General features: G+C 38.4%; 1 protein-coding gene across 3 annotated transcripts in view; it reads left to right on the top strand.

Annotated features, from left to right (window-relative positions):
• gabrd (gamma-aminobutyric acid type A receptor subunit delta) overlaps positions 1-15,769 on the top strand; it is a 26,956-nt gene that overhangs the window by 2,626 nt on the left and 8,561 nt on the right. Inside the window, exons 2-4 of one of the 3 annotated variants that reach the window (XM_046056283.1) lie at positions 111-459; positions 13,005-13,036; positions 14,978-15,045. In XM_046056283.1, the coding sequence (XP_045912239.1) occupies positions 395-459; positions 13,005-13,036; positions 14,978-15,045 (165 nt within the window). In that variant the 5' untranslated portion in view covers positions 111-394. Of the gene's footprint in view, positions 1-110; positions 460-13,004; positions 13,121-13,144; positions 14,911-14,977; positions 15,046-15,769 lie in introns of those variants that run through there. The other 2 variants (XM_046056282.1, XM_046056284.1) reach the window with 2 other exon arrangements.

Below are 15,769 nucleotides of genomic sequence, written 5' to 3'. Positions count from 1 at the left end.
CCCCCCCCCCCCCCCCCCCCCCTCTCTCTCTCTCTCTCTCTTTCACTCTCCTCATCCCCAACCCTCTCTCACTCTCTCTCTCTCTCTCTCTCTCTCTCGCTGGAGGACAGGCGGCAGCGTTGGATCGGCTCGTTGTTGCGGTCGGACTTTTCCTTTCCCTCGGTGTGCTCTCTTCTTGCGGGCTCCTGGACGCGGACGAATTTGGGAGCTGATCATGGGGTCTTCATCAACATCTTCTTCAGCATCTTCGGCAGCATCAGCACCACACTTTACTTTCTTCTCGGAGGCGCCGGATCACGAGGAGAGCGCACTAAAATAAAACTCCGGCTTTGTCGTCGATATCCATTCCGGGAAACTTCTTTTTCTCTTAATCATTTATCATAAAGCGTGTGGAATGGAAATCCAAACTTTCCTGCTGTCGACTCTCGCCCTGCTCTTCGTGGGAGATATTTTCACCAGGTGAGATCAACCTTTTACTTCTTGCAGGTGTCTTGTTAGGCCACTACGATCGGAAAAATTCAATAGGTGAATAAAAAGTTGAATAAACCACAAACTTAAAGTCTGATCAGAGCGGGCGATTAACCCCTAAAAATAAGGATTAGGTTACATTGTGAGGACAGCGTTCCAAGTCACGATCCAATCAGCAACCAAAAATCAATTAGGCTATACTTTATAAAGAAGAATTAATTAGCCTATAAAAGATCGCTGTGTCTGGTTTCCCATGACTGTACCTTATTAATAGCCTATTGTGCAGTACGCTTAACGAAGTAGGTCTATGTATGTGCATGGCTCTACATCCTTACATAAAAATACTTCTCCACACCCACAACCCAGTCTGCTTTCTCCTCTGCTTTACCACCGGGGACATGGACTTGATGACACTATTTGCATAATGCATATGCATAGAAAGACGTGATTGTTTTTTATGGAGATGAATGCCAGGTGAGATGAGCTGGTGCGATTTTGGGCAGCAGGTAGTGTCACAGGGGTCAAATATCAGATGGTGCCATGATGCACTTGGATTAGAACAGGCCTCTTTGTTAAGCCATTTACAGGACTAACACAGTAGGCCTACAGTTAAACTGAGCAGCCCCTCATATAATCAATAGCCTATAGATGCCCAGTTTGGAGAGTTTTAAAAAAGCAAGGGAATGCAAGATGGAAAGCTCCATCACAAATGTGCCACTGAATTCGATTTTCAAGACCTTATTTGGTGCCTATTTTTTGCTCAAATATATCTAAAATTTGAGATTTGCAGGTAATGAAAAGACTGAAGTTCACTGCCATTTTAAGTGATTTTACACAGTTGCCACATTTTTTATTTTAATAATTTAATCCCATAATAACCACTGACTGACATTATTGTGCAGGATTATAAATTACCCTCTTACACAGATTTCTTGAATACAAAAGAGTATGCTTTTGTCAGCTGGTTAAACCAGGTGCATCTAAACAACATGGCAAACTTTAGTGTGTTTATATTTATGCTTTCAATAGAGGCCTATGTACAGTCGAAATGCACTCATCCTCTTGTACATAAGCTTTCACAAGCACCCAGTTCTTAGGATAACCAGCATCTACTTCTGAGCCCCAAAACTCATATGCTGGCAAACGCCTCTTCTGAAAAGGGCAAAGGGTGAAGCTACTTAGCTTTGGGTGAAATATGGGCAAATCGCTTCCATTGTCCCTCTTGGCTGTTCACCAGTAGAGGGAGTAATAGCTATTGTAATTGGATTTTCCTGCTTCTAGTCACTGCTGTTATTATTTTGTTCTCAGAACAATGCAGAGTGTAGGCTTTTTTTTGCACCTCATTATGTGTCAGCGCTCTCTCTCTCTCTCTTACAAGCACAAAATCATGCACCCACACACACGTTGCTATTTTGCCTTTGGTGGCTGAAAGTTGCAAACTGCTTCATTTCCTCACTCCCCCTGCTGAACAGAATTACTCTGGTTCTCTTTTTAGCTCCTCGCTTATCCATTTCACAAAAGTTTCTTAGTGAAATTCCCGTAATTTTCACAGCTTTCTTTCCAGCTGAAGTGTCACATACCCAGCCTTCACTTCACTAAACATAGTCTGTATCTAATTGATAGTCTAATATCTGTAATAGAGGTAACAACAACAACAACAGAACCTCAAACAGAACAAGTGTTAAGAATATAGAACACCAACAAATTGTACACAGATTGTATTGGTGTTGGTTACAGATGTTTCCAAAAACAACAAATCTCCTTGCTTGTTTTAACACAATAGATGAGAGTGAGGGTATTTTGTATGATTATGTTTTTGGTGGCAGAACTGTAACTGTGAGCCTGATGGAGTCAGAACATGTACTCAATAAAAGATCTAATTAACAACAAAGAGATTATAGTCGAGAGTTGAAGTTTATTGGACCATATGAAGACCACAGTGGAAATAACTTATTCTTAAACTTTAATGTGTAAAGTGTTCAATGAATATGTAGTTGTCGTATGTAAATCAATCAAATATTAAAATAATAATTGAAGGAACACAAAGTTTTTGTGGCTCATTGGTCAATTTGGCCTTGATAAAATCATACAGTAGATACTTAGTGGTAAGGCTGGTGATATTCAAAATGTTTAAAATCCACAATGAATCAATCTTTCAAGTCTTGCCTGTGTATCTAAAGGCTGATACTGTATAGCTTATGCCTCTGTGGCTTCATTGTTGTTTTTTATTTCTGTTTACACAATCTTAATGCTGTTAATAGCACACCAAATGTGCATTTGTTGAACAGTCCCCCGCAAATGCACTATTTACTCCTCTTTTAATCATGTTTGCTAAAAACTACAACACCCAGCTGTCTTAAGCTGATGATACACAGAGCAACTTTTAGAGCAATGATGCTGGGCAACGTTGCCGTCAATGGTAATGAGTAAAGATTACTACCGTAATCCCCTTCCCCCACCATTCCGCCATCTGCCCCGCACCACCGCTATCCGTTCAAAACATAGTCGGACTTGCCACTAGCAACACTGCCCAGCATCATTGCTCAAAAAGTTGCCCCGTGTATCATCAGCTTTAGGATGTGAAGTGGAAGTGAATGGATGCTGATTGGAGGCAACAAAGAGTATCTCAAAAGTCATCTCTAAAACCCTGTGTCGCAATATGAGACTAAAACAGTCCGGATGAAATCTGACTAAACTATGTCCAAAACAACAAATAACACACACACTGATTATTTCAGGTATATGCAACTACAGCTCCCATCCCAACCGTACACCCACTATCAACAAAATCTTGATTACCAGCTGCCGTGGAGCCCCAGACAGTAAGGATTTAATTAGTTTACTGTAATTTAATTGATTGACAAATTTGTTGTTAAAAATTCTAAACCACATTTCAATATATTTATTGTTTCGGGTGATATTATGTTCATATGGTGCATATTTCTTGACATATTTATATTTAATCAAATTACCACACAACTGACACAAAAAAGAGAGAGAAGGGCTTGTAACCCACAACAGAAGAACTGGTTGGTTTCTGGGCCTATGAAAAAATAATAAAATAACGAAATAAAACTAATCTAACGTGTGTCTCCTGTGGATTAGGAGCCAATTGCAACCCACTGCTCATTTGTGCCCTGGTGCCCCCCTGGCATGTTGATCTGGCTCTGCATGGGAGCTGGAGTTGTTGAATGCTAACAATTTCATCATATTTTACTGTCCAGAAAAGCTCAGTAGTATGTTTCAGCTATTCAGAAAGACAGGTAGAGGAGGTGGGACGGAAGACATTCTGCTTTTATGTATACACATAAAATATGTCCAAACGTGGACAAATTATAGTTTAGCAAGATGTGATGCAGTATGACTTAATCCCAACATTTCATGATCTGTATGGTCTGTCACACTTGTCCTTAAACCTGCACTCAAGTGACAGAGTGCACCTAACTAATATGTCAGGGACTGAGTCAGCAGATGATTCCCCAGTGCTGTCCAGATAGGACATTTCCCAATAACACATTGACTTCATCATGTTCCTTTGGCTGCATGAACTAGCTCTAAAGCCGTACTCTGCTCTGACAGCAGGGTGAGGTGGTACAGGGACACTTCAGTGCTTCCACTAAAAGCCTCCTTCTCAAAATAAGGTGACGCACCACATGTACACAACAAAAACAAACAGTTTATTCCAATAATTCTGTAATCTAATACGCTCAAATTCTGATTACCAAATTCATTAATTAATTAATACTAATTCATTTGTGTAGGATTTTTTTTGATGCTCTCAAAATATCATCAATTATAACATAAAATCTGACAGCCCTATCTTATCTTTTTTGGGGGGCATATTTAAGGAGATTTAGCAAAAACTTGAAAGATTTTTTTATATACTGACTCCACGATTAAATGTGTAATTTAACCACATGTTTTTAAAAACTGACAAATGTTAGCCCAACTATAAATAAATTAAAGATGCAGTATAAATACAATTTTAAATTTGACATTTTAGTTTGTACAATTTTTGTTATATTGTCAATTTAAGTAATTTCTTGCTTAGTAAATTAAAAAAAAGAAGAAGAGAACTCATCACATGCCCAGAGTCAAAAGTTATATCTTCAAATGGCTTATTTTGTCTGACCAACAGTCACCAAACCTCAAATGTGTTCACTTTACAATATAGTATAAAACAGAAATGCAGCATATGGTCACATTGAGAAGTTGGAACCAGCAATTGTTCATTATTTTTTATAGATAAATATTCTGTATATTGATTCATTTGATGGATGCAACCAAAATCACAGTTTTCAGCGATGTCTGACCTTAAATTATTCAGTAACATATTGTAGCCTATTATTATTATCAGTTATTCCCTTAAAAGTAGAGCGCCTCCAAATTAACCAAAAATAACTGAAGCAACAGCTACAGGATCTTTCATATTCTCTGGTACTAAATAAGAACAAATTCATTCTGTAAATATCAACTCCAAATAGGAGTTTTTCAAGTGCTGTGAACACTAGTACATGAAAATGTTTTGCATGCTTTGCAGTTCATCCCATAATCAGAATACTGAAAGTATAGTTAGTTTAGTCCAGGAGTTAGTTTATAGGAGCAGTGTGTGGCAACATGACGCACATGCTGTACATCCAATAATGAAAGCTATAAAGCAAGTAAAAATGTCCCTTTATTCAAATTTGCAGAAGCTCCGATTTTTCTGGCTCTCTGAAATAACAGAGGAGACCCACTGACCTGAACATTAGCCCTGCAGCATTTTGAGAAATGTTAAGGAATTTTTAATTATATTTCAAATTTAGAACATTAATAATATTCTAATAAAAATTCTGATAAAGTTTAGAAAAATTGGAGTATTTTGTTTGATTTTGACCTGAAGCAGACTGAGTGAGTTTTGGAAATCAACTCTTTAATGCAGGCTAGACTAACTGCATTTGCCTGTGCATCAACTAAACTATATATTTGAATACCAGAGCATACTAGAGCAAAAAGATCAAATAAGTATAAATACATACAGATACACTGATACATTCCTTATAACAAAATATATCCAAGATATCCTTACTTCTAGTCCGTCAAGCTCCAAAAATGTTGGATTCCATAATGTAACCATCAGCATCTTTTCGTTAATCCCTGGTTGCCTGCCTGGTCAATGTCCACGTCATTCAAACTCTATTTCTCTGGTTTGTAAAATCGCCTTTCTAGTTAGTAATTAGTAGTATACAAATCAAAATCTGGGGACTGCAGATGTAAATTAGCCTAAGGCTAACTCTGGTGTAATGCATCAAATGTTTACATTTATGTTATTAATTTCACATGGTCCCTTCTAAATAAAAATCAATCAATCAAAAACTCAATAACCCTGATGACATCATCAGTGTTCTTTTGTTAGGCTTTGGGAAACTCTTCCAGAGCCACAGAAGACAAAAACGTCCCTTTTAGGTGTTTTATTAAACTAAATTTATCGTGGGACTCTGTCAAGGTTCTGTGCTTTGTACACCCACCACCCACCCCCATAATCACCCTATGACCGCTGTGTGGTACATGAAGTATCACTTCCTCCACTGGAAAAAAAACATTGTCAGTTGACATTGTCCATGCTGCAATTATAGTCAAAACATATTTAGCAAAACAAATTAGCAGTATACAAATGTAAGTTGGCAGGGTGTTAATGTAAGAGACAGGGTTGTCGTGACACACTTTTACTTAGAGGCGAGTCATTCTGACAGTCTCAGCATCAGTCCTTGGTGGAGTTTACTTAGCATGTTTAATGGAAACTACCTTTAAGAGAAAGAAGTTTGGACAAATAGAAGCAGAGGAGACCACAAACTGAAACGCAAGCCAGTCTGTTGTTCTGTAAGTGTTGAGAGTGTTGACCTCTTCATTTGCCGGCAATATAAGACTTGTGCTGCTCGTAGTATATGCAGAGGGTCATTGCCCCCCCACTTTAATTAAGGCTGTGATCTCAGACCTCAATGACAATGACAAAGCCCCAATGAAGTGTGACTTGTATAGGCCTAGTCTAAATGTAGTCTATTGTAAAAAATAAAATACTCTCCAAAGCTTTAGTTCTGCACCTGGAGACTGTTTTGCACAAAATCATACATCCGGATCAAACAAGATTTAAAAAAGGTAGACAGACCTTCGGTGACTAGTTTACTCAAATTCAAGCGTTAACCCAGAGATCTCTTTATATGCACAGAAAGTCTTTGATCACATTGAAATCGATTACTTATTTACAGCTCTTTGAATATTTGGCTTCAGCCCTGGCTTACCTCGATTCTGCCCCTCTTGTTTGACCAACCATAGAACCTTTAACTGTTGCTCTTAGTGACCTGGCCACTTTTACAGGTTTTGAGCAGGGAGACCATGCACCTAAACTGTCTCTGTATGCAGATGATCTCTTACCATACTGCTCTGATCGGCTTAGGTCAATTCCAACTGCACTTATATGATATAATCACATCCTTTAGCATTGCATCCGCACATAAAATTAATCCAGCCAAGATTATACTTTTCACCATTAATGCGAATGCATCCAAACTCTCGTTCACTGGACTCCCCTTTAAAGTGGTACCTCACTCTTACTTACCTTGGAGACTATGTGACAACCAGCGTTAGCCATCATTCCTCATTTCAACGGCAGGCAGGATTAACTGCTTTAAAATGGTAATTATGCCAAAAACGTAAAATAATTTTAATACTTCCTGTTTTCTACCAAAATCTTTCTTTGAAGAGTTCAATAAACACATTTCCACATTCTTCTGGCACAAATTCTTCAGCTTTGTAAGGCATTTTTAGCAAAGAGCAAGATAGATGGGGGTCTTGCACTTCTCAACTTCCTGCATTACTACTGGGCTGCTAATATTCAGAAAGTGACATTCTGGATGCCTAATTTTTGGCATGGAGATTAACCTGTTTGGGACAACTCTGTGAGCCTCTAGCCCCCAGTTTCCTGTTATGTGCTCCTCTGCTACACAAACCACTTGAATCTCTGATATGATCACAGTTTAGGATACATTTTGGATTAAAACAGTTCAAATAGAGTTTTGACCTCTTCAAGTTTGGACAAATACACATAAAAAACCCCCAACATTTTATTCCATTAGCACACTTTCAATCATTCATCTATTTCCTAATAACCTCAAACCTTCTTGCAATATTTCTCATTTTTTTGTTGCCTATATGATAACGAGAAGGAAAGAGAAAGAACATTATTTGCACTACATCACATTCATATGGCAAATGCTTTAGTCCAAAGTGACTTACAGTACAATAAGTGCATTCAAACCATGTAGGAGCAAGAGCTACACATCATACAAAACTGTAAATTGCAAGTGAATCCCTTCTAAACAAATAGCTAAAAGCATGCTCAGTGTAAGTGCTTAGCAATGTTTTTGAAACAATACATAAACAAGTGCTAGCAAGGGTTGTTGAGATGTAGCCTGTAGACTGTAGTCCTGACTTCAGTGGGGAGTTCATTTGAAAATTAGAGAACCAGTAAAGGATAAATTCATTTTCAATGTATTTTATCAAGCAACTGGATATAAAGGAAGAAATTTACAATTAATTTAGGTAGTAGTCAGTTTAAGTAGTCATGTGTAAGTATCTGTGTATGACACTTCTGTATATATTATAATATTTAAGTGTCCAATGTGTGAAACATTAGTAGAGTACCAATACTGAATGAAAAGCAAACGATTGTTACTGTCCATTAATGCAGTACACACACATACAGTACACACACACACACACACACACACACACACACACACACACACATTATAAATGGCAGCTTACTGTTAATATGTACGACTCGCTTATGTGTGTATTATGATTTTTCCAAATGGATTTTGATGCTTTTGCAATGCTGTTCATCACACATCATTGTCAATAAAACTAATGAAACAGCAAAGCGTCACAGATTGACGATCAAGGCACTGGCACTCGTCTCTTGTTCAGGTAACTAGCAGTGTCAGTATATAAAACTAATAAGGCTTGTTAATGTGTGCTGCACATTTCACAAAAAGACGCCATAAATTTGAGAGAGGCTGCTGCTCTTTGTCTTTCCTCTCTTCCATCTCCGCTCCCCATCTGTTTAATGTTAGCTCATAAACAGACGGGTGCAAATCCAGGCCTCGGGAGAAACATTTAATAAAAGTGAAATATAGAAGGAAGAAGAGCGTCTGGAAATACACTCTCTCAGCTGTTTGTCATGGATGGAGGAGCGAGAAAATAAAGAGGTGCAAATGTTTAGTAAATCTCCATAGAGAGCAATTAAATGTTCAACCCCGTGCATGTCTATTAACAGCATACAGTAACATTTCTATTCCTTGGAGAACTGCATGTGAGCGTTTCTGTTTGGGTTTTTGTGGTCATAAAATGCTAAGTCAGGTCAGGAAATCAAGAAGTAAGCACTTTCACATTTTTCTCAAACAACATTAATTTACAGAGTCAGAGAAAATCTGATCTGCTCTTTATAGAGTAGCAACAGTGGTATCTGTGACATTTCAAATGAATGTCCGTTTTGCTGGTTTGTAGATATTGATTAAAATCAGTGATACAAGATTTAGTCTGTCGATAAAAGCTTTCACATTTAAGCGTCAGACCGCATCTGCTAGGTCCTTTGGATTAAAAACCTTCTGGTGCACAGGAAGTGAAATATTGTGTGTTTAGAATAAATAGAAGAAGAGCTGTGTATGAGCAGCAATAAGGACCCAACAGATAAACAGAAGCTCATAGTAGAATAATTTGTGACAATTGTGGGAAACTGCAGGCATTTTAAATGTAAAGTAAGACAGACAAAAATACTGTAATACCTCAGTAAACCGATTAGTCTGATCACAGCAATAGTTTAGTTAATAAATCGATTAATACAGTAGGATTTGTCCATAGCAGCCACACACTTCTACGCATTCTCATCCCTCCATTCAAGGAGGCCTGTTTGACCTTGGTATATTAACGGATTCCTTGAAGGAAAAATTATTTATTTCCACTTTTAGAAACTTCCAATTAGAGAAGAAATCCAGGAGTCACATAGTGATTAATTAATTCACTCAGTGTTCCCATTTAATTCAGACATGACAGTGATTGCCAGGCTAAAAATAAATCTGCCACTACAAAATGGATTCCCTAAGGAAATGTTAAAGACATGGCAGAAATACTGTTTATATAGACATGCAGTTATTTTTTGTTACACATTGTTTTGCTGCGGAGGTCAATTTTCCATGTAGCTGTGGGTGTAATGTTTTTGCTCTCTAGGAAGTCGCCTTTCTTCAAATGTCAGCCTTATTTCAAAGGTCACTGAATGTCTTTTCATTGTTGGTCAATAATAACACCTTCGATCCAGGCTTTGTGGCCTTGAATGTCAGTGAAACCTTTCTTTCTGAAACCTTTAATTTACTCTATTTATCGAACATCAGCCAGCTCTTTCAACTCTGGGTGACAGTATTTCCCCTAAAATTCGATTCTGTACCACAGTGTACGTATGAAAATATTAATGGATAATACCCCTAGCTGTATTGAATGACTATAGTGTTGAAACATTGTCTCTCATGACAGGGTGTAACTGACTTGACTTAACTTGAAATACATAAAGGTCCACACTGTACTATGCAGTATATGTGCATGGTATCTGTATGTATGCATGGTATTTGTTTACAGACTTGCTGTTTTGGTATACAAAACTGCCACCTGGTGGTATCTGAGCTGTGCTGCTCTTGTTAAACCCTACACTGAGGCAGTGGTTGTCAGCATGGGCTCCGGGTGGCCCCTGTAGTCCTCAGGGAAGTCCATTTATACCAGCAAATAGTTTAAATTTTTCTATTATTCCCCTCCTGAGAGAGTTAGAGGAATGGATACATAAGGATTGCTTAAATTGAGGTGTCACTAACTAGAAACAGAAATGTAGAAGTCCAAACTTGTTCCAAATTAAAGTCTTATTAAATAGTAACATAAAGTCTCACAATAACATATTTTCATTCATTAAAAATGTTTGGAGGCTTATGTCCTGCATGTCACAGCATGATGTTCCGTCTGAGCTGTGTGTAATCTGCAGCTACACTGGTAGATTTGGATCTGCCTCCTTGTGGACAAAAAAAAGAGACACTACTTAAGAAAATATGCCTGCCAGGCTTTAACCAATGTGGTTTTCATATGATTATACAAGTACAGCTACTTGCTCACATTCAGACGACATGCTGCTAATGATAACACATAATCATTCAAGTTATAGATAAAAATACAGTGCTATTATTTAACAGAGAATACAATCAAACATTTTATGAAGCAATTATACGAACACATTTCACACATAAAAAACACAAAAGATGTGAGAGATTTATGACATATGGATATTGAGTATAAAATCTACCAAAATAAATTTGAGTTGTGTTTTGTATTTTTGCAGTACTATATAACATAACCTGCCAGGGCTGGACTGGGACAAAAAAATCGGCCTGGGCATTTTTGGTCCAGGCAGCCCACCACAGTTGGTCAGACACTCCTCACTAATACACCATCCTTGAAGTCCCCTTAAATATGTGTACCTACTGTTATATTCCCCCAAACCACTATAAAGCTGCATAGTAAAGTGCTGTGAATAAGTAAACCAGTGTACTCATTCGCATTTTACTGACTCCCTGGTAAAAAGAGGTGGAGTACACAAATTATACTCAAGTAGAAGTACAAGTAATCAAAGAAAAACACCCTGCTAGAACAGTTACAGTATCATTTCAAGTCATTATTAAGTCCAGAATTCCCTGCAAAGCGGTACAGTTTCAACAAAAACACAGTGGGGAAAAAACAAATAGCTGTTTATTCAATTATGGAGAGGAAGAAAATAAATTAAATAATGTTTTTCTTAATACATACATAAGTGTTCGTTAATTTTAACACAGTATGCTACAGGTGTTGTGTAATTAGGCCACATTACACATTTGTAGCCTCTATCAAGGTAACCCTAAGCCTAATAATCTTAATAATTTTATCATGATACATATAGACCTAGGTCACTCACAGCAGTATGGGCTTAGCTAACGCGATGCTCATGAAATATCATCACCTAGTCAGCCATTAGAATAGTTAGCCAAAGTTGCGACTGAGTTAGGGAACTGTGCTAGCTACCAAAACTATGCCAAATAGCTTATGCTGTGCTATTTGACACTGACTGAGTGATTACCAGCAGTAGGTGATGGTCTCACTTCGTCATCATCATCATCAGCCTCCCTACAAGTCCCTGTTAAGCTACTCCATGCTTACAGCTTCACCTACACTCTCCTCCTGCTCACTGTGTATCCCTCGGTCCTGTCATGGTCACTCTGTCCCTCTGCTACGCTGTCACATGCCTCCTCCTCTGCCAGGCAATGGCCATAGCTATCCATTGCTCCTTCAAGTGCCTATGCCTGCACATTATCAGGTACTGCAGCATATCTTGAAGCTACTGCAGCTCCGGTAAGAAACATATCGGTTATTTTGGCACATTTTTTGGCATCTGCCTCAAGATTTCTTTTTGAGCTTCTCCTCCTTCACCTCACTTGTACTTTGTTTCCATTCTGACACCTTGAACCGTCCACAGATTTTTGGCTCTGAACCACGCTTCTGACACTGGGAACAGAGGGGTAGAGATGGAGGGAGTGCGTTGTCCCACCATGCAAATGCCCAATATGCCAGATTAACAGTCCAGCCCTATAACCCACATTATCATAATAATCCTCCAGTTTGTTCAAGAATGATAATGTGTATGAACAATCATTTTCAAAGCATTTTGTTGTGTCACGTGTGTGTTGAAGATAAATCGACAAATAAAAACCTCATTAAAAAAGGTTTGTCATGTTTTGTTAAACCCCTCCGTGTTTTAAAAAACAGAATATGAATTATACCATATAGTTAAAATTTATTTGTGTGTTGTAAAAGGGGTTGCTTGTGGTGATGAACTCACAGAGAATTAATACCAACTTTACAGTTCCTTTCAGCTCATTGCAGCATTTTAGCCTCTTATCTCCTTGTTTTGGTTTACTGATTGGTCCAGTCCCACTGCTTCATCAACCTATTTTCCAGCAGTAGCAGGCAACAGTTTTCAGAGAATAGGCTGTGATAAATCCACTGTAAGCTATCAGTTAGCTACTTGCTGGTGAAGCATTTGCAGCTAAAGAGACAGACATTTTTCTCAGGGGTTTGTGGAGACCAAAACAGAGCTGAAAGGAGAGTTGGACATTGGACATTTTGCAAGAAAACAAAAACATAACTCCACATAAATGCTAATGCTGCTCTGAGTCTGCTGGATGTGTAAATAGGTATCTTATTGCTAACATGTTTTCATGTAACAACTTTATAAGAGGATAATATGTCATTGTTGTGTTTAGAGCTGGTTCTTCTCCCCTGACCAAAAGCTAATATTGTCCCACATTTAGAGTCTTGTTTTTATCTGTGTATGTTCTGGTCTCTATCTGAGTCTATACCAGACTTTCCTGTGTACACATGGTGTGACTGGATGACCACTGAAGGCTGCTGTTTTTGCTATTTGTCTCATTTAGGGCCATGCTGAGTGACATTGGAGACTATGTAGGTACAGACATTCAAATATCCTGGTTACCTAATCTGGATGAATTAATGAAGGGCTATGCCAGAAATTTTCGCCCTGGGATAGGAGGTGAGTATGAGATCTACTGCTCGTGGCGTTGGGTTGCATTTCACCCCCTCACATTTACAGCCATCCTTAGCATCACAAAAATCAAGTTACTGCAAGATGGATGTTCACATTTCATTTCCCAATTCCATTATCTTTAGAGGTCTCTTTGTTTTTTGTTTGTTTTTGCACGACATTAGAACAAAACTGTATTTACCTTGTAAATACTTGCTTTGACTCTTCCATAAGGCGAATCATCAAAGGACACATTTAGGTGAAGAGAAGCTTTGCTGAGGGGATTATTGATGCATTTGCCCTTCAAGGGCAAGAGGGATATGGGTGGTGCAAACAATAAGCACCACTCTGGAGACTTTGCTAAGAATGGCTGCAAAATGTGAAACATCCAATGACCACAGCGATAGATTTCTCAATCTCACAGCTTAACTCAGCTGAGCAAAGGTGAAAATGTGGAGCAGGAGCACCACTATCACCACACACACTGCCCTGTGCACTGCACGCCTACACAGACCATCATAACACAGCATCATGTGGTGGCTGCATTCCTTGATGTACCATTACAATGACCACTGAGGAATCATGTCTGTTATTTAGAGCAATTCCCCTCATTCAACTCACATCCCATAGCCTTTTAGTGTAAAGTTTGTTAAACAGCAAATACAGATGTACAATAACATTAATTAAAAAAAGGATTCATAACAATGTTTTGCATCTCGGAAACAACTTGTTGGAGGCACAAATGTAACTTTTCACTCACAAAAAATTGTTGAATTGTTGTCATTGTTAAATTTTTTATTTTTTCCACAATCCAAGATAATCAGCGTGAGCAAGGGGACGTACAAAAACATAGTTGGAAATTAAAATACAAGCAATTTAATTTATTGGGAGACATGCATAAGAAACATGTTATATGGACCTATTTTACCAACCTTGCTGTAGGGAACATAAAATCAAAAATCCAAAAATGCACACAATTTCCAAACAAATCATTTGTTTGGAAATTGCATTTTGGAAAAGATTTTTACATTCCATTAATTTACATTACATTCACTTTGCAGTTGCTTTTGTCCAAAGCAACTTGCACCGTTAAATTCCATGCCTACCAAACAACTATGACTCTGTTACGTGAGACAGTCCTTAGAGGTTTTGCAAACATTTCGAAACATTAATTTGAAAATAAGGTATCTATTACAAATGTATTATTAATCTGTACACTTCCACTGGAGGATTTTTAGTAAAAAATGCTTGTTATTGCATCACCTTTAAATGGTCTCCTGCTGACCTTGGTGTATAATAAACACCCTTCACACTAATTGTTAATAAAAATGTGAATATGATTATCTAGAAATTGTTGTGGGAAGGTGTTGAATTGTGGGGAATGGTAATGTATGATTCCTTAATGTTCAGTATAAATAGCCTTTCTGTTCTGCATCAGTGAGCTCCCCCTTAGTTTCTGCCCTCTAGCATCTGATCACAGAGGCACACTCCATGCTAATCATATGGCAAACTGTTGAGTGAAAATGCTACAGTGTGTGTGTGTGTGTGTGTGTGTGTGTGTGTGTGTGTGTGCGTGCATGTTGGCAGAAGCTCACTCTGTGCGAGTCCATGAAAGCCCACTGCTGTTTATGAATGCCCACAGTGCGATGTGCCACTTAGCATGGTTAAACTGGATAATTCTTAATCTCTATGCACTGTTGGAGTGTTTGAGACGTGGGAGGATGTTAGGTGGGAGGGAAACAGATGGGTGTCGGAGTGAGGAGTGAGAGGCACTGATGGAGTCAGAATGAGCAGAGAAGGTGTGTGGGTGTGTTTGAATTGGGGAGGGGGCAGGTTTGCTTTCTTTTCTCACTTCTCCCCTTGCAGGTCCACCAGTGAATGTGGCCATGGCTATTGAAGTGGCCAGCATTGACCACATCTCTGAAGCTAACATGGTAAAGTACACAGCCACTTTCTCCTTCCTTCTACAGTGAGATTCTCCATCATCCCGCAATTTAGCTATTGCGGCAAAGATCAAAGATTTGCTATTTGCATAATCCTGATTTATCCCACTTGAGGGTTTGAAAGTACTCAGTGTGAACATGTGTGACACATTGGCTGAGTTGTTAGATAATGTGATGTTTTCACGGATTTTGTAAAGTAGGAACAAAATCTAATGAAAATATTCTCATTATGTATGTGGCCCTGATTCTTTTCCAAACAAATACATTTTTCCTTCTGTGTTGAACAGTTGAAAAACCACCTACAATAAGAATTCCAAAAAAGGCTTGTCCAAAGCTGAAAAACAAGGGTCACAAATAGTTTGGGCACAAATACACAGTAGAATTTTAATTCACACCAAACATGCTTCCATATTGGTGTCAAATACTATGAACTGGAACCGCTTTAGAAGTTACAACTTTTTGATATACAGTATGGTTTAAAATGTGTGTTTTTGTGCGATTAGGCGCCTCTTCTGTTTCAGAGTATAATTAACTGCTATCATAAATAAGGACAGGCATACCAATGTGATATCACGGAATGGTGTATAAATAGCACGCCACTTTTAACATTTCGGTGTGCCATGTCAGGTTTTTGTGTGTCATTTCACGCTGTTCAGTCCCTATAGACCTAAGCAAAACTAAGAAGGTTAACCCTAACTGCGCAGCAGAAGGGTTA

Source organism: Micropterus dolomieu, linkage group LG08 (assembly GCF_021292245.1).
Source record: "Micropterus dolomieu isolate WLL.071019.BEF.003 ecotype Adirondacks linkage group LG08, ASM2129224v1, whole genome shotgun sequence".
Taxonomy (NCBI): domain Eukaryota; kingdom Metazoa; phylum Chordata; class Actinopteri; order Centrarchiformes; family Centrarchidae; genus Micropterus; species Micropterus dolomieu.
The sequence above is the reverse complement of the archived record's forward strand: the minus strand, read 5'-3'. Positions and strand labels throughout refer to the sequence as shown.